Source organism: Molothrus ater, chromosome 3 (assembly GCF_012460135.2).
Source record: "Molothrus ater isolate BHLD 08-10-18 breed brown headed cowbird chromosome 3, BPBGC_Mater_1.1, whole genome shotgun sequence".
In the NCBI taxonomy this organism is placed as follows: Eukaryota; Metazoa; Chordata; class Aves; order Passeriformes; family Icteridae; genus Molothrus; species Molothrus ater.
The window spans coordinates 67327767-67346825 of NC_050480.2; the positions used below are offsets into that span (position 1 = coordinate 67327767).

The 19059-nt window shown below is 44.6% G+C and overlaps 1 protein-coding gene across 1 annotated transcript in view; it reads right to left on the bottom strand.

Moving 5' to 3' along the window:
- CCN6 (cellular communication network factor 6) overlaps positions 1-17676 on the bottom strand; it is a 41668-nt gene extending 23992 nt beyond the window's left edge. The window contains exons 1-2 of the mRNA XM_036379776.1: positions 17403-17676; positions 16903-17026 (exon numbers count right to left, since the gene is read on the bottom strand). Coding sequence (XP_036235669.1) covers positions 16903-17026; positions 17403-17676 — 398 coding nt within the window. The remainder of the gene's footprint in view (positions 1-16902; positions 17027-17402) is intronic.
- Positions 17677-19059: the final 1383 nt, after the last annotated feature.

Below are 19059 nucleotides of genomic sequence, written 5' to 3' on the forward strand. Positions count from 1 at the left end.
GGCCTCTGGCATTCAGGTCCAGGGCAGTATGTGCACTCTGGATTTAGGATGCCCTGTCAGAACCACCTTCTTCCCAAATCAGGATGTTTTTTACAAAAGGGCTCTGCTTCCCTCTGGGAAGGGAAGGGAAGGGAAGGGAAGGGAAGGGAAGGGAAGGGAAGGGAAGGGAAGGGAAGGGAAGGGAAGGGAAGGGAAGGGAAGGGAAGGGAAGGGAAGGGAAGGGAAGGGAAGGGAAGGGAAGGGAAGGGAAGGGAAGGGAAGGGAAGGGAAGGGAAGGAGTTTCAGTGTGACAGTTTTCATGCACAACTTAGGACAGCAGTTAAAGGTGTGTTTCCAAAGGAGACTGACTAACCACAGAAGAAACAGAAGATTTCTGTGTGCATACATATACACAACACTACTATAGATGTATTGCACAGTATAGCTAAACTGGTAGTAGCTATTATATAGTTATAATATTAGTAGCTATTGTTCAGGTGAACAAAAAGTAGAAAGGGAAAAAATAAAAACAAAAAAGGAAAAGAAAACAGTGAAAAGAAATCAAGTTGTTCTCCCAAATGCACATAGTAATTACACTGGCTGTTTGCTGTGTGCCCCTCTACAGCCTCAAGGCCAATTCACTGCCTCTCCAGAGGCAGAAAATGCCAGTGACTCTCAGGAGGGTTGCCATTCTGCTGTGAGAAGTTTCTCTCATTCTGCTGTGAGAAGTTTCTCTGTCCAGACTGAAAATGTTGCATTTTGCAGCCTGCATGAAAACTGGATGCTGCTGCTTTCATCTGGCCATCCTCAGCACTTGGTTTTCAGACCGCATTTGCATTTCCTTCACTGTAGGGCAAACCAGAGCCTCCCACCACTTCAGCATGATAGCAAGTGACCTCAGGGCCCTACAAACCCCTCAGGGCTGGTGAGGGCAGCCCAGTTCCCCCGAGGGTGGCACCAGCATCCACCTCCATCTGCAGTCAGTCCTTCTTGCTGAGGCTGTGCAGCAGGAAGCCAGAGCCTGGCCCAGGGAATGGCACCCCTACGAGGAGGCTGCCTAGAGCAGCTCTTGACACTGCTCCTTCAACAGGCCATGCTCCTCTCAGACCCCAGCAGTGGTGTCCATCACCTGGGTGCAGGTACCTGTGGTGTCAGCAGCCAAGGAAGAAAGAGGGTTTGGGGGGGCTGTGCTTCAGTGGAAATGGCCTGACAAAGCACTGCAGGGTGAGGTTTGTTGCCTATTGAAGGGTCACCTGCAGTTCTGGATCAGCATGGGCTGTGGCAGGCACAGCCTTTGCCAAGCAGTTCCCCAGAGCCAGCTCACCAGCTCCCAGCTGAGCCACCAGCCACTGCCCTGAGGGCTGGAAACAAAACTGCCCAAAGGCTTAGTGATGCTCTCAGCAGCATTGCACAGCTGTTGAGTGCCTGGCACTGGGGAGAGGTGGTTTGCAGCTCTGCTGGTGCCTGCAAGGCAGTGGTGACCCATTGGAGCTGCTGCTGAACCATTTCCTCTGACCCTTCTGTGGGGTTTATCTTTGTGTTCCACTGCAGTGACCGACAGATCTTGCTGCTGGGACTTGGCTCCTCCACTGGGAAGGTTTGGGGCTGTAATTTGTCAGACCAGATGCAGCTGTCTGTAGGAGTTTTTTTTGGGTTTTTTGCAGGTCTTCAATTGCAAACAAGGCAGATGTTTGTTCCAAATACACATCTAAGGATATCCACCCTTCGTTTGTCCTAGTGATAATAGTTTTTATCCACTATTCTTTGTGTGCATTTTGTTTTCTCAGAAAGAGGGGTCTAAGCAAGTCAAATGATTCACATGCAAGAAGGGTCTGTCTACTCCTGTCCTTCAGCTGGAAGGGGCACATGGGGTGCCCAGGGCAGCAGTGTGCAAGCAGCAGAGGTGCTCCCCAATACCCCTCCTGGCTTCCAGGAAGCCCCCCTTGGCACTGCACAGAGATCTGCCTTCAACACCAGCAGCTTTTCCTCCTGTGAGCACCCTCACAAAGCACAGAGCACAGAGAATCCTGACTGTACAAAGAGAAGTGTGTATTTTTGTTACAAACTCAGTGGATATAGTAACTGCATGCATCACCTTTTTATGCAGATTTCTCTCTGCCCGGGTGAGATGCTGTCACTTCTCTACTACAAAGGGATGCAACTCTCACCATCTGAGCTCTCATTTTCCCTCCATGCCCAGAAGATCTCACCTAGCCTGGAGAATAGCCAGACATCTGTGCTGTGTGCAGGGTAACAAGTGTCCTCTGTTTTCTCCCATAAGAATGATAAGGCTTTCACTGGATGTACTCAGAAAGAGCAGACCTCTTGCTCTGCTATCAGATGTTCTCCCTTATGGAAAATGCGAGCCCCAGGAAATAGTTATGGCTCTACATCATTTCAGACAGGGCCTGGCCCCAGCCAGATTTTCAAAGCCCTTTTAAAAATAGATTTTCACTCCCCAGTTTCATTTTCTATCCAATTTTCTCTCAGTGCTGCACCACGCCCACGCTATTTCTCCTTAAACTGAAATGCTTCCCACCACTGCTGCCTTTCAACACCCCTTGCCAGGCTTGTCATTTACTGTACATCTGCATTTTGCAAGCCACTGCCAGCAGCCAAAAGGACAGAGCCTTTCATGTTTTGCTTAGCACCAGAGGGGAGGAAGCAACATGTTTAAAAGGAGGCACCCACAGCTGACAAGGCACCCCAAAATGGGATAGGTGTGAGGCTGAAGGAGCAGTGTGGGAATGTCTGGTGGCTCTACAGTACTTAAGCATGGAAGATGCTGGGGCAGTCTGACACACGAAGGTTATTTAGGGCTAAGAGCCTTCTTGAGGTAAATGTTCCACTGCAGTCACCAAAGAGAGAGAGCAAGCTTCACAGTCAAGTCAGTATTGCAATTTGGAGAAGAGCCTTAAAATAAAGTGTGAGCTAGATAAGTTGTAGAAATGAAGTGCAATGAAACTGAGATTTAAAAAGACAAATGTGAAATGCTTCCTATCTAAGGGAAACATCAGTTGCATAAACACAGAAAGTAGGGATGTTGGTTTTGCACAGCACAGCCCAACCTCAGATGAGAGTGGATCCTGAGCCACACAGGAGCACTGCACATGCATCCCAAACAGGACCATTGCTCATGCCTAAAACTAGCAGGGGCTTTTCCTGAGGTAGACTGACACAGATAGGTCTTGGTGTGAGAACAGCATTTATCTGTGGGGCATCCTTCTGTCACAACTGACAAAAAAAAATGCTGGAGGAAATCCTGAGAGAGAAACAAACAAAAAAAAGTTTTAAACAATCTGACAATTGAAAAAGGTGAAACTAAATGTTCGAAAGAAAGAAAGAAAGAAAGAAATCAGTGAGGTGTAGAAGATTATTTCTACAATTGCACAGACCACACCCCCTTCCATTTATTGAGGACAAAATAACAAGCAGAGCACAGAGAAAGCAAGGATGAAATTAAATGCACTTTTAAGAAACCATGCAGAATTTCCACAACTGATGGAAATAGATGGGACATGCTGTATTGTCCAAGCAGGCCTGTGCTCCTGGCTGCAGCTACTGTGGGCTGCAACAACCAGAGTTTCATGCAGCAGCACAGCCCTGACATCTCCTGCAGCTGCAGGGTGCTGCTGTACCAGGTTGTGTTAACCAGGCTCCCTCCTCCTCCCACCCACAGGAACTTTGCCCCATTGCCCCTCTGACAACACTTCCCACACTCCATTCAGTCTAATTATCTTAATGAGCATTTTCAACACAGGTATCCTTGGAAGGATTTTCTTGCTCAGAACTATAGGCACTTTACAATGTTGCTCATCTTGCCCATAGAAGCTTTTTTCCCCCCCTTTGTTCATATCGCAGCTAATCTGTTGAAAATCATGTAAATTTATTTTGTGTGGGTATCCAAAATAATACAATCAGCCAGCACAGAGAGGTGCAGAGGGACCTTCCCACAATGTGGCATTTCAGAGGGTCACCCTGTCCTCTGGTTGGAGCTGGACACTGCCTCCTGCAGAAATGGTGAGTTACTTTGAAATGCTGAGGAGGAACTGGTAGCCCTTTTCCTAACTTCAGGGTTTCAATTTTTTCCCAAATAGTGTACTGTGGGTGTTCTGAAAGATTTATTTTGCTGTTCAGGGGAAGGCTATGCCATGCTGTAGCCTCCTCCCACAGCTCTCTTCTGCAGAGGCTGGGGACCAGAAAGCTCCTTGGAGCCCCCCAATGCTCCACAGCTCCCCAAAGCCACTGGGCTTGCATGGCAAAAGCAGATGGGTTCATTCACTGGAGCAAGAGGTCTGCAGGGAAGTGTCTCAGGGGCTCGGTGAGCAAGAACACGGGAGGACTAAACTGTTTATGGTGTCAGCTGCCAAATTTTATGTCTGCTTCTCTGTAGTGAGGGTCACACTGCTCTTGTCTTTCATCAGGCACTCTGGTGTTTAGTTTAGCCAGCACCCTCCATATCAGAAACCCCTGGGCACATGTACAGGCCTGGGTTCTCACTTGGAGACAAGGGATACCATGGCAAGGCGTGGCAGATGCCCATCGAATTTTATATATCTGGCTACACCAATGCACAAAAGACCCTTCTTCTGTACAACATGATGAGAGGACTGCACACACAGTGTGGCAGCAGGAGGTGTCCCAGTATCCCAATAGATTCCCTCCAACATCTGCTCAAGAATAGATTTTTCTTTTGCTTTTAATATTTTTTTCCGTTTGAAAAGTAGAAAACACGCAAAGCCACAGGGTACAGTAAACTGCTCAGAAGGGCAATGATCTGAAGTTGTAGAAATCACCACAGTGCTGTGTTAGGACACTGGGAATTCAAAATGTTCAACAATAAAAGGACAGCTCACATTCAAAGGTGACATTCAAAGCAATTCAAACAGCATAATAAAGCAGTATGTAATGAGGTACACAGCTCCTATCAAAGATCCTCTTATTAAAGAGCTGCTGAGTGTGCTGTGCAAAAGGATTTAAAATAGACATTTCTGGTTAAACAAGGTCTCTTTCTAACATATCTTCCTTTTGACTGTTCCTGCAGTCAGGGAGGTCATATCATAAGGCTAAATTTGTGACGACACAGCTGTTTCCATGGCAGCTAACTATTGTCATAAACACTGAGCTTTATGATTTCACAGCTGGATTAAGAAAAAAAGAGAACCAGGCTGGAAAGGGGGGAAGTTTTTTATTCCAATGAGAGTTAGGGGAATACAGAAGATTGCAGGCAAAGAAAATTGCTTTTTGCGTAAATGTTCTTTTTTAAGTTTACCCCAGTGTGAAAGTCCTTTTTAAGGGATGTAATTTGGGTAACGATCCCTCTCCTATTTAAATGCTCACAAGGCTAATGAGCAAGCTTGTCTATTTTTGGAACACTTCAGCAGTAAGGCTGGATGTTTTGCAGCAGGAAGCCAACAGTACTAAAATGTGTTTTCCTCACTTTCCTGAAAGCTCCTGACCCCTTCCTCTATGATTTTCTGTAACTTCACCATCTAGAAAGCAATGCACAGGTGAGGTTAGGTTATTTATGATGGTGAATAAACCCCACCAGCCACCCTTCACCTCCTCATTACTTGAATTATGGCTTCTTTTTCTCAATTATATTGAAACGTCCGTGACTACTGAATGGAAATGCCTGTCAAGGTGGACAGATTGAAATACAACTGTTTTTTTAGGAAGAGTTGTTTTCCTGACATGGTGATTTATGTCCTTAAGTTAAATTAGTATTGATAATTATCAGTAGCCCTTGAATATGAATATGCAGTCAAAGAGATTTGGCTGTGGGAGACCAGAAGTGGTCTGTGGTGCCAGACCACCAGAAAGTGAAATATACCATCACACCTTGGATGACAGGACTCATTTTGCCAGGAGCAAATCCCAGGACAGCTTTGTGGGCATGAAAGTCCATTCCTGCATCCCCAGCCTCATATCCCAGCCCCTCTATGGGCAAGAGTGAGGCCTGGAGAGATCCCTGGTGCCCATCACTTGCCGAGGGCAAGCTCCTCTCCAAGCAGCATCCAGCTTTGCCTCCAGGGGAAATTAGGCTGAGGTGTCTGTAGGTCTCTCCAAGGAGAGGAGTAAAAGATTCAGTTCTCTGGCAGCCCTCAGTGGTCCCTGAGGGGTGTCTGGCAGGTAACTGGCCTGTGTGAGAGGGCTCCCTTCATGCAGCTACAGTGGAACAGGGCAACCTCCATCCTCACTGTCTGGGAAGAAGCAGCATCACACAGTGAAATCCACAGTATTCCTATAGGAATACAAGTGGTGAAACATCCTGTGTTGGCCTCCATCAAAGACAGAGCTCAAAGCTAGAGGAAGATTATTGCTGTGTGTCCTAGTGATTCCCCTGGAATTTCTACAGCAGAAACAAGTTAAACGCAATTCATCTTACAAATAATTAGCACATTTCATTTCAAGAAATCCCAGCTGACTTTACCTACTAGGCACTCGATTAGTGTGTCCTGCCCTAAAAATGCATCTGACATTTAGCTTTCTAACAAAGAAAATTCATGTGCAGGTAATCTACCTTGTCAAAATATAAAAGAACAGCACAGGCAGTGCTACAGGCTGCAGAATTTCTTCCTGAGCCATTCCAAAATGAAAATGTTTTGGAGCATGAAGGCTGGGCAGCCACAGATCCAGCGTGCTGATGTAGCCTGAGTTTACTGACTATTAAAGTCTCAAGGGAGTGTGTTTTTATTTTCTTTGAAAGAAACCCAAAATAAACAGAAAGGTCACTTTGTAAGGCTGCTTCCTTCCCATGAGACGGAAAATGGCCTTGCTCTGCAGGCTGGAATTGCTAGCTCTGGATACTGAGAGCTGTACACTAGAGGTCACTGCTATAATAAAGGAAAGAGCTGTCTAGCAGCTAAGGCACCCTATTTATTATAAGGTGACTCACAGTGAAAAGCAACAGCTAACTGAATTATACTGTATCAAGTGCAAAGAATCACTGAATAGTGCCTATTCAGCTATGGATGAAAACTGAGAGATGTTGAGATTTTTGGAGAAAAGGGATAAAGGCACATATAAGGTCCTTTATTTTGAAACACCAGTTCACTTTTATCAGTTTCTATTGTTTTAATTGGAACTTGATAATTATGTCAGCCTGTGGGAATTCTGTCACACTGGTCCTCTTCCTTATATTTTTTTTCTCTGAAATGGGTACTACTGGGTTGGCTTATCTTTACCAAGAATCCAATGCTGCCTTTATCTCCAGCATTCAAGTTCTGCTTAACTATACTAGCAATAAATGGACACAAGGAATTTTAATATGAGTCAGAGATGCAAACCAGTGAGTAATTAGTTGAGGATTACAGATGGGATGCCAGTGAAATAATTTCCTGGGGAGAGATTGTCACTGCTTACTGTGCACAAGTCAACTTATCCCGAAGCTTCCCAAGTCTCCAAGCATGCTTGCCTCCTTGTAGCTGTTTCTTTATACTCTTAATTAGTGTCTGGGACTGTTTGTTTAATGAGGCATCCCACACTGTGGCAGTGTAGCTTCTCTCTCACACGCATCTTGTAGGGCTGAGCACAGATGATCAGCCTCAATTTTCAGCCTGTATTTCCCAAGCTTGTGTCATGATGTTATGGTGCTAATTAAGTCTCTTTTTTCCCAACCTTGCTGAATTATTAATTTCATTCAGGATCAAGCCATGTAACCTGTCCACAGCCTGTTTGCTGATGATTCATGACATTTCCTGTTTTGTTTCCTTTATAGGAATCATGGTTCCTGATGATTTTGCACATCTTCATGTGGCACATCCTGTGCAGGGAACTTCTTATCACAGTAGACAACAACATATTTTGTCAGCTGTTTCTCCTTATTCAGTCTTAGTTCCAGCATTTCACATCCTTCTGGCATTATTTTATCCCATGCACCTAATTTTCACAATCTCATTTTTCTCCTGCATCAAGTGGCATGTGGAGCAGGAATATGACAGAGAAAGATATTTTTTTAGTGGGCAGCTGTGATGCCAGGTCAGCTCATCTCCCAGTCCTGGCCGATGCCCATGCTCACCTCTTGTAAAAGTTCTCATGTTTCATCTTGGTCACGTGTCAGACACCAAGAGACAAACTCATCATCACTACAGAAGCCACCTAAGGCCTGATCAGCTTTGGCACAGATCACTCCATCTCTAGAAAGCATTCTGCCAAAACATTTTTAATGAAACTCAGTTTACATATTTCTTTTGTAGCTATCATCTTTCTAATCCCTGAGTAGTCTTCCTTTTTCCTTGCTTGCTTTCTGTCACTAATGAATAGTCAAAGAATTACCTCTCAGTTCCTCTGACAATACTATTCAAATGTCTGCAAATTATTTTGTCCCTTCTGAAATCTGATCTACTGTTACACTTTTTAGGCTTCACACCTGCAACTGAAATTTAGAGTCAGCTTTGTAAAGATGCTTTATACTACAGGTTCAGGTTCAGTTCAACCTTTGCCTGTCTGTTATTTCTCCTATGCCTTTTTCAGCATGATCATTTCTCAGGTTTCCTACATCTTCTTGAGAATCCATTTTCACTTTGTATACACCAAAAACTGTTTCCAACATTCATCCCATTGCTGAGTCACTCCCCACCCAAGAAAAAGTTATTGGAGAAAAATTATTACGGTTTATTTTGGTCTAATAATTTTCATTTAAAGTAGCATGTGTTATATAAAGTATGTAGTGTGCTAGAGCAAATTTTGGGAAGCAGCAGTTTGGACCTATGAGTACTGGTAGTGTTTTAAGTGAGTATTAAGACTACTTTCTACCAAAATGTCTCTGGTCATGTCCATTAACTTTCTACACTTCTTTGTAATTGAAAACAACCTTGCTGTGAAGCTGTTGAAATGCACACAGGCTTAGGGAAAAAAAAAAAAAAAGACCAATTCTTTTCTGTGCCCTGAATTGAATAAGCAAAATGAAATATGTTGGTCATTTGGAGGAATTCCTGTCATAGCATAATTCCCCTGGTGTTGCTCAATAATTGCAAAGCTCTTCTAGAAAATACATAAATTTTTCCTGCCCTGCCATACATCTGCTGTGAAAGGAAGTCCCCAGAAAAGCCCCTGAGCAATCCAGGGTGTCCTTCTCTGCTGCTCCCTCGAGCATCCTCTGCCACGGTGCCTGTCCCCCAGGCCTCAGGAAGCCTGAGCCTGGGTCCTGCTGCAGCCACCAAGCTGCTTCCTCCCCTCCTTGTCATCATCGACTGCCAGGCACCCTGCTGGCACCCGGCCCTGCAGCATCACTCTGGGCCTCCCTGCAGTACAAACAAATAACAACCAAGGGGGTTGCCTCAGAGCTGCTGGCCAGACGGTGTTTCCAGGTCAGTGGTTCCCTCTCCTGGAGCTTGGAAGCACTCATGGCAGTGCCACTGCCACTTGAGGCCACGACAGAACAAGGTCGTGAGAAGAAAAGTTTAAAAATCAGTGCTTCAGACTGTTCATTTTTCTCAAATGGGGCTTTCTTTCAAACGCCTTCGTAGAGTATTGCTCACACTGACCTTTCCAATGTTTCATAAGAAATAGGGAAGACTACACTCACGTTGGGTGTATTTTGGTGCTGTTACATGCAATAAATCCAGAAGCTGACTCCAGTTCTAGGCTGGGCTGCTGTACATGCTCTTAATTGTCACGTACTCTCCATTCCTTCTCCTGGGGTCTAAACATGTGCACACACATGGTTTATTCACCTTATACCCCTACTCCTTTATTTGAAGGTACCTTGGCACCCTGAGATCTCCAGGAGATTTTCCACATGAGCATCAGCATTGTCTGGAAAGCTTTTTGGTGACATGTACATGATACCTGGGGAGGGCAGAACGTTTGTCAGAAGACCACAATAGGAATGATTCTGAAATTTAGTCATAAAACAGAAGCAGGCTATGTAGCTGGCACCTTCATCAATTTTTCTAATTCATACCAATTCATTCCACAGAGGAGTGGTTTTGAAGACTCTGGTAAGCCTAGACTATAACCTAACCTACATTAAATTCCAACTCCACATTTTATATAATACTTTTGTTGAGTGTCTATTTCCCTTTTGCAGTTACAGAAATTCTAAGCTTGCATATGAAGAGAAGAATGAGTCATAAGGTGTGTTGCTTCATCACTTATTTACCTGGAATGCATGAAGACACATGGTTGAAAATACAAGAAGCAATTTTAATGTCAGATCTAAATGTTTCCAAAACATGGGTGGAAGAAGGACAAACGCCCTAGTTAGCTTAAAGATGGAGCTGGGGTGAGATTTGGGATACAACTTCCTGCAAGCACAAGGACCTGACCTTAGTGACCTCCCAAGTCCTTTCCAGGCTGGGACTTCCACATCTGCTTTATCCAAGTTCCCCAGCGGGTCAGTCTGATCGCAGCGCGCTTCTCCCTGAGCGAGTTCATGCTCTCACATGGTATTTGTATGGATGAAGCTTTTCATTGTTTTCAAGTGTTGTCAAGGAGTAGGATTGCAACTTTACACGCGAAATTTCATCATATCACTTGGCTGAATGCTCCTTGGGGCTGGGATGGAAGCATAAAATGAATTTTCAGATACTAAACAAATCAGTATTTGTATTTAGCAAGTTGTACAGCTGAGTCATGGAAATTTGTGTGTAGAATTTCATTGTTTGAATGGTTTTGGCTTTATTTTTTTCTTGTTAAAATGCCTAAGTCCTGGCATCAGCTTCTTCTTGCTGTTTTCCAAGGATGTTTTTGGAAAGATCTTGGGATCTAATACCACACTGTGCAGACAGACTCAGAAACCACAGAGCTCAGCCATTTGAGACACTCTCAAGATTTTGGGACAGGAAGCTCTAAAACACTTTGATTCCCTCATAATCTAAGTTGTTTAGGGGAACAATGTTTGTCCATGTTATAAAAATAGCCATGTGGCCCCAGAGCGCTGTCCCTTTGAGTAGCACATGCTGGCCACCACCGTACAAGACATCTTCACTGGGACAGCGAGCATGGCTAGTGTAGAGCCCATGGAAAGGTCTGGGATGACTAGAGAGGTCCTCTGAGCAGTAAACCTTCTCAGAGGAACTTTTACATACCATTTTCAAAACTCTTTATGTTCACAGACTGATAGCTAACATAGGGTTAAGCTGTGGGAGCTCCTGAGCCTCTGTGACTGTGGAGGGAAGGTTTCCCTGGTTTGCAAAGGATCAATGGTAGGCAGGCTGCTGTCCAGCCAAGCCATGCAGATGCCCCACATTATAAAGGAAAGATCACATCTCCTCATAAAGACTTTTATTCGGTGCTCACCTGCTATTCCTCCTTTCCCATTCCATTTTTTTCCAACCAAAATAAGAGTGCATTGATTGTGAGCATATTGCCATCCTTCGTGTGTGGAAAACATGTCAAAACAAAAGCAAGATATCTGCAAAGGGTAATATTAACAATGTCTCTCTGCCTCAGAGGATTCTAGAGAAATTCATTAATTTATTTGCAAGATGTTCTGACTGGAGTAAGGATCCTGTAATTAAATTCCATTTACTCATTGTCAATGCCTTTATGTGTTCTTTGTAAGAAAACAAAGGAAAACATAAACATGCAAAGGTACTCAATTTCAAATAAGACGCACAAGGGACTCTTGTGCTCACGTAGATGATTCTTTTTTCTCAGGCTTTCTCATTGCCCAGATTACTTTCCATAGACATTTGGCATTTCATAAACTGCATCTCCGTGACTACAGGGATGTGGGATTTCTGGAGACAGCACAAGGTGATATGTACCATCCTATCCTCCCTGCCTGTGTAACGCCTCCTTAATGGATGACTACCTGCTACTATGCCACCCTGGCAGGACACTGCCCCACCCCCAGCTGCAGGAGACACCCTTGCTGCAGGAGACTTCCACCATGCTCTCTGTCTTTCTGGCAGACCCTTAGCTCAGAAGGGCTCTGAAAATTAACTTCTGGAGTTTCATCATCAAGCAGTTTGCAGAGACAAGGGCAGGGGGAGCACAGCTCCCATCTCAAGGCTAGGAAGAAGCATTACACAAGCAAGGGGGAAAGGAAAGTCTGATGGCAAGATCCTGGGACTCCCTGCATGCAGCAGGGGATGTGCTTCTGGGACCACAAGTACACATGTACAAGCAGAGAACCGGTTCATCAGGCCATTTAAGAGATGCACAGGGATAGAAGATACAACATCTTGGTCACTAATCTGAAGAACTTTCATTTTAGCAGAGCTGCTGAGGCAAAATCTTAAGAAGACTGTTAATGAAATAATTACCTATGATTATCATTGACCCCTGTGTGAATCTGCATTTCTGTGAAGTCTGGATCAAAACAATTTTTTTTTTTATCAGAAGAAAGAAATTTTTACAGAACAATGCAAGGTTATCTGCAAACTTAAGTGGGAAGCACTGTGGAAAAACGAGCTCAGTGGAAGGTGCTAATTGGGCTGATCTTCACAGTGTCTGAAGGAGATAAACAGTCTGCTATCTAAAACCAAACTAATTTTTTAAATGTTTTGGGGAAAAAGGTGAAGGAATACACCACAAAGCACAGCCTTTCATGGCAAGTCCAGAGAAGCACAGGGCTTGAACTCTTTGATTCATTTGCTTATAAGAAATACATGTCTACACAAAAACTTTCTCTTAATGGCTCTATAGTGGGTATTGCTGTACCCACTGCTGCCATTCAGACTGGACAAGGAGCTAGCAGATGACTATTTTCCAACTTGATTAAAAGAAGTAATCTCAGAAAAGTATTCTTTGTCCTAACAGTCATGCAAGAAAAATGTATATGTCAACATAGAGGAACAGAGAGAGTCAGATCATCAGCTCTGGTAAAATTAGAAAGAAGCACAATGGAATCTATAAATGCTACTCACAAGCAATAGGGACTGTAACATAAAACTGAAGAAACATAAAAAGCTTGATCATCCACAAAGATTACAACAAGTTAATCAGAAATAACAGCAGCAGGGGACTTCCTATGCCAAGAACAGACTTCACTTTCTTGAATATCATACTTACAATAAACTATTCTGGACAATAAGCTGCAACATGAGCATGAGGGCTCTGGAAAATTAGAGAGCAGCCCCATTTTAGTTTTTGAGTTAGTTTTGGTTCAGAAAGAAAGATAAAAGAAAGGGATACACCCCTCAGTTGGTGTTCACGTGGAGGATACCCACCTACAAGGAAATCTCTGGGTCCTGAGTATTGCTCTTGCTAGAACAGGGGAACACTGAGGGCACTGCCTGTGATGCTGCCATCAAGAAAAGGTCCTCACATCCATGAAGAAAACCTGACACAGACCTACAGCCAAAAAGCACAGCCAGCAGTAGGTACTTCTTGCAAGGATGACAGTAGTACTTCAACCAAACACAAGAAAAGATTCAAGCTCAGAGGCTAAAGGGGTCACCTGGGGGTGCTGCTTGGCAAGAATGTCAGTGATTGCATCCTGATGTGGTTTCACCCCATCCAGCAGCCAAGCCCCACACAGCTGCTCACTCACTGCCATGCCAGCAGGACCAGGGAGAGAGTCAGAAGGGTAAAAGCTGGAAAACTCACAGGCTGGGATGAAAGCAGTTTAATAGGGAAAGCAAAAACTTTGCACACCAGCAAAGCTAAACGAGGGATTAATTCACTGCTTCCCATGTATGGTAGAGGTGGCCATTGAGTCATGGGGAAAATGCATATATTGTACTTAAATATCTGTATAGAGGCTTTGCCCTGGGAGGTCCCGGTTGTCCTTGATGGGCTGCAGCTGCGATGTCCTTAATTAGGCTGCAGCTGTGACCAGTGAGGATAACTGGGTTAAAAGGGGGCAGGTTAGCCAGTCAGGGAAAGCCTTGGAGGAGCCCTGAACTGAGAGAGAACAACATGTGGAAGAAGGAGTCTGTGCTGTGAAGATCTGCAGCTGTAAGAATACACTGTGGAGGTATGGACTCTAGAAATAGAACAACAACACCCATGGGCAGGTGGGTTTTCAGCCTTCTCCAGGAGAGCGGGGCCCCATCACACATAATGGTGACATGACAAGACATCATCACTTCAAATGACCCCCTCTTCCTCCCTAGTCCCTCAATTTTATATAATTATTATTTATGTAGTGTACCTGATGTCATATGGTCTGGAATGTCCCTTTGGTCAGTTGGGGTCACCTGTCCCAGCTGTGTCTCCTCTCAGCCTCCCATGCACTCCCAACTTCTATGCCAGTGTGGCAGCAAGAAAAGCAGCAAAGGCCTTGGCTCTGTGTAACCCTGCTCAGCAAAAACCAAAACATCTCTGTATTATCAACCCTGTGTTCAGCACAAATCCAAAACACAGTCCCATACTGTGAAGAAAGTTAACTCTACCCCAGCCAAAATCAGCATACTTCTCCAGTCTGCTGCTTTGTAAAGTAAGAAAAAAGTCATGAGGATTTGGGATTTTTTTTTTTTTAATTAAAAAAAAAGATTTGGGAATTCTCCCTTCAAAACAGCACAAACTTAAAACTTCATGGCTACTCTGCATATGAGTATGTGCATGCTGGGCCATGAGAAGCAAAATGTGTTAGGAAACCAGAATAGTAAATTGTAATTTAATTTACCCTACCCAATGTAGAAAAGGGACCTAGCTGTTTCTTCCCAGCTTATGCAATATTTCCCATTGAACACTACCTCACAGGTCATACACCTCCTTTCCAAACATAACACTGCCTCATAATAAAACTTAGGAAAACATATTGAAAGGTCAAAATAACAGTAACAAGTTATAAAACTATTTTACTTATTCAAGGTTTCTATTTCCAATATCCTCTCTTTAATCTTACACTTTCAATATTTGCATACACTTTTGCAAACTTTATTAGGGTGGTATTTTGAGTTTGGGTGGACAGTGTTAAAGTGTTAATCCCTGAATGCATTTAAACACCCCCAACCAGACTGTGTAACTAAAATATTTAATGTCTCTGTCTCTCTCTCTCTCTCCACTTTCTTGTGAGCAGTTTTCCTTAAACTAATCCTGAATGCCCTAGCAGAAGTTCACTTTTCTGTTGAGATGTTCTGCCAGCATCAGTTGGTATTTTAGCCTCATCAGAGAGGGGCTAGACTGGGGTTGGTCCAGATAATGGAAAGCTCAGCGGAGCAAGCAGTCTCACCCTCCCAACATGAAGTATTCCTTCCGATGGAAACCAGACCATGGAGAGCAAAAAGAGAATTACCTGTGTTCAGGTACTGTCCTCACTAATTTGAGACATTTTCCAGTGTCCTGCTATCAGACACAAGTTTAAATACCTTCTCATGATCCAGCTTCTGGGAGGTAATCACAGACACTCAAGGAAGTTGCATCAAAGGAAGTTTCCAATTTAATATTTTGAAAAATGTGCATTTAAGCAATTTTCCCAAAAGCATAAAAGAGGCTGATGCATACCTAGAAATGGGATTTTGGCCACCCTAGACTTCAGTTCTTCAGCACCACTCACTCTCCTGAGACTCAGAGCTCATGGTTGAGTGTGAATCCCACAGCTCTGGCTTCAGGAGTTGCTGCTGATCTGTGGGGATGCTGCATTTGTTGTGTGCAATATTCACAGAGCACATGTGTTTCTCAAACTGCTAATCACCTGGTTCCACACTGTTTGTCAGCACCTCTGTCCTGGCTACCTCCTGCCATAACAAAGCAAGCAGAGTAGAACATACATCTTTCCGTCCCCTGCAGCAGCTCAGGCTCCATCACTGATGTATTGAGAGAGGTCAGGATTCCCCCAAAGGTCCCTGACTTGTCCCACCTGTCAAGAAAATTGCTCCCAAAAAACAAGTGATAGAACGTGACCGGGGCTAGAATGTAGGAGGAAAATGGCAGCAGAGTTTTATACTTCCATACATTTTACTATGACAGTATTTGAGGGGAGGGGGCAGATTACAACCTCAGACTTGCCCAAAGGCAGAGTAATCCTGCTTTAGGTTAATCCTCACTGAAGCTTGGTACAGCAATGTTACCTTGTGCTGGTTATGAAGGTTATGAATGGCACATTGACAGCTTAGCTAACAGGCAGGTGTAAAATGAATTTGTGCTAACATGATTTTGTGCTGTCTCTTCCTTCACATCTGAACAATATTTCTTGTGGTATCACGTGAAATGATGGTGTCTTAACTGAACCTAAAAGCTCTGAATCCTTGATGGATCCTGAGGCTTCTGTGACAACAAAATTGGGTAATGACTCCAATATGAATGACAAATTTCAAATACTAAAGCTTCTACTACAATTTCTCTCTTCTTAGCTGTCTCTCTCATCCCAGTTTTAAAGCTTTTTCTGACTCTGGCAAGGAATGCAAAGCCCTACAGGTTTTTTGCTTCAGTCTTCAAACTTGTGTGGCTATCGTAAATTGAGAGTGCTGGTGGAAAAGAAGGATGGTTGATTTTCTGAGCACTACACCAGCTGCTGCATATCCTGTCCTATATCCTCCTGCTCTGCCTGAGCTACAAGTGGAGTTACACATATGCTTTTGCTGTGGCTCTTGCATCTTCAATGAAACAACTAACGCTTTCAATTGCGCACATTCAGGATGCAAATTGAACTTCAGTAGCTTCAGCTTACCCCCTTGGACTACAGGCTTAACCACAGTGATGTTACCACAGGAAACCTTTGCACCTTTGCATACAGGACATTACTTTTATCTGCAGGAGCAAAGGAAGTCACAGTTTCCCCCGCACATCCGCCATGATTTGTCTGCTCTCATCAGCAGCTTCAGTACATGGAACACAACGATTTATTCTCATCAAAGGGGAACAGGGTCCGGGCTGAGGTGCTCCTGGAGGCATCCGGCTGTCCCGTGGCACCGGCAGGCAGTGGCAGCCCAAGGCAGAGGAAGATGAAGATGCTGAGGGTCTCTCTGGGCACCAGAGGAAGCTCGCACGGCACGGCTGGCTGCTCACCGGCAGCGCCTCTGGTCACTCCACAGCTCAGAACTTCCCCCCCCCCATGTCTTCTTAGCACAAACAAGGTCCTGTCACCTGTGTTTAGGAAGAATGGAGAAAGACCGGGAAGAGATGGAGCCTCGCAGACTGCTCCCCGGAGACTGCGCCTCGCCTCGGCATCCGCTGCACGCTTTGGACGTGATGGATGGAGGGCTCGGTGCTGGGAGACCGGATGAATCATATTTTCCATGTTCAGCTGTAATCTGTGTAATTTCTTTATCACAGGGCAAAATGCATTAAAGCCAGGCGGCTGCAGCGCTCTGTGGGCTGCACTCTGGTTTCCTCTGCTGTCAGGACATGGTGCCATCCAGCTTGTGCAATCCCTAGCGTTCTTCGGGGCGCTCGCCTCCTGGCAGCTCACCTCTGGCGCTCACCTCCTGCCAGAAGGGCTCAGGGGTGCTGAGGGATGACAGCTCCTGCTCAGTCGCTCACCTTTGTGCCCCAGTAACACAAATCAGCTTGGAAAAGCTCACAGAGAGCATTAGCAAAGTGCTTCTCTCATCTGTAGCCCTGAAGCATATTTGGCTTCTCCTCACCTTGCCTTTCCTTTAGGAGGTTTGGTTCCTCCTGCTGAGCGTTGCTGCAGGAGGAGATGGACTGTGTAAACGGGGAGCTGGAGTTGAGTGATGTTCCCTGCTCAGCTACTCCTACCTGCTCTGGCTGTGGAGGCAAGACGTGCCTGTACCTCTGAACCGAGCACGGAGCTTCCGCTCCTGAGCACATTGCCAGGAAATGCTGCGTGCGTCTGTCAGCCTCTCCAGGGCCCAGAACAGCTGTGCTCCCTGCCTGCCCCAGATCTTCACCACCCATGTGGATTTGCTTTTTTAATTCTGTCACAGCCATCACATGAGCTGCCCAACTTAAAGCAAATTTCTTAGTCATCTCTCTATCTACCAGACAAAATGTCACACCGGTCACTGTGCCTGTCCATGTCACAGGGTCCTGGTTTTGACTCTCTAGCTACACCTCCACCAGTAAACACTGCTGTGTCATGGCTCTTCTCCTGGGGTTTTTCCACACTGTCAAACTATCCCTGTGGTTATGCTTCATAATTCAGGCCAACACCCCTCAGCACTGTCTCAGATGGTGCCCAGGACCAGTTTTGGGTTAGCAGGGACAGATGCCATCCTTAACAGAGAGGGTGGGCGCAATTACACTGACCTGGAGGGTAAAATGTACCACTCTAAGAACAAAGCCGTGCTGTGCCCCAGTGACAACAAACAGTCCATTTTGTGGATGGGGATAAGAGCAGGAGAGCCAAACTTCTTTCTCTGTAGAGTTACCACCCTCTGACCATCATGGGATGCACACCTCTAGGTGGGCTTCACCTCACAAGCCTTTGGCTGTTTAATCATCCACTAGCTTCTCTCTTAGTGAAGGAACAGAAACAGGAACCTCTAATGGGCAACCTAAAATAGATGGGGTGAGTCACCAACAGGAGACATCTGTTACTATCCACTAATTAAAGATGGAGCCAAGAAAACCAACTCAGACAACTTTCTTCACCCAGCTAAGCTTGGGTGACAGCAATCTTCCTTTATGTGGTTTTGCCTCTACCTAGCCTACTGAGCCCTAGGACAAGGCATTGCCATATGCATGTTTAACAGGTACACTTGTGCAAATGTATGAATGCAGAGTTTCCTATGGATTTTTGAACTGATCATTCCTGATTTTCAAATAATTATCTCTGCAGAATTAACATTCTAAACATTTGCTTTCCAGAGGAATATATGTCATACCACACAATCTGTAATGTGCAAGATTCTAGATTCACATAATAAATTAATTTCAGATATATTTTTAACCAATATATTTGTTCCTGATTATACCACATGGCTGAAAGAAAATACACACTTCTCTTCATCAGATCCCACAGCTCAAGCAGCAATGTATCAGTAGTAGTGACTCTGACCACTATTTGTAAGAATATCTTAGCAGCACCATCATTTTATACCCACTGAAGGTAGCATTTATGTCAGCAGGAATAAGTGAGAAGCTAAAAAGTGGTTCTGCCTGAGTCCTGCTCTTTTCCACTTATCCATTGTTGCAGCAGGGATGAGGCAGGAGTGTCAAAAGAATGCATGTTTGCTTCTCCAAAATACTGGTATGACAATTCTCTTTGAAACTGGGAATAAAACTCATTTTCCTCTTGTCTCCATGTGCTCACAAGTGTGTGAATAAATATGAGCTGAC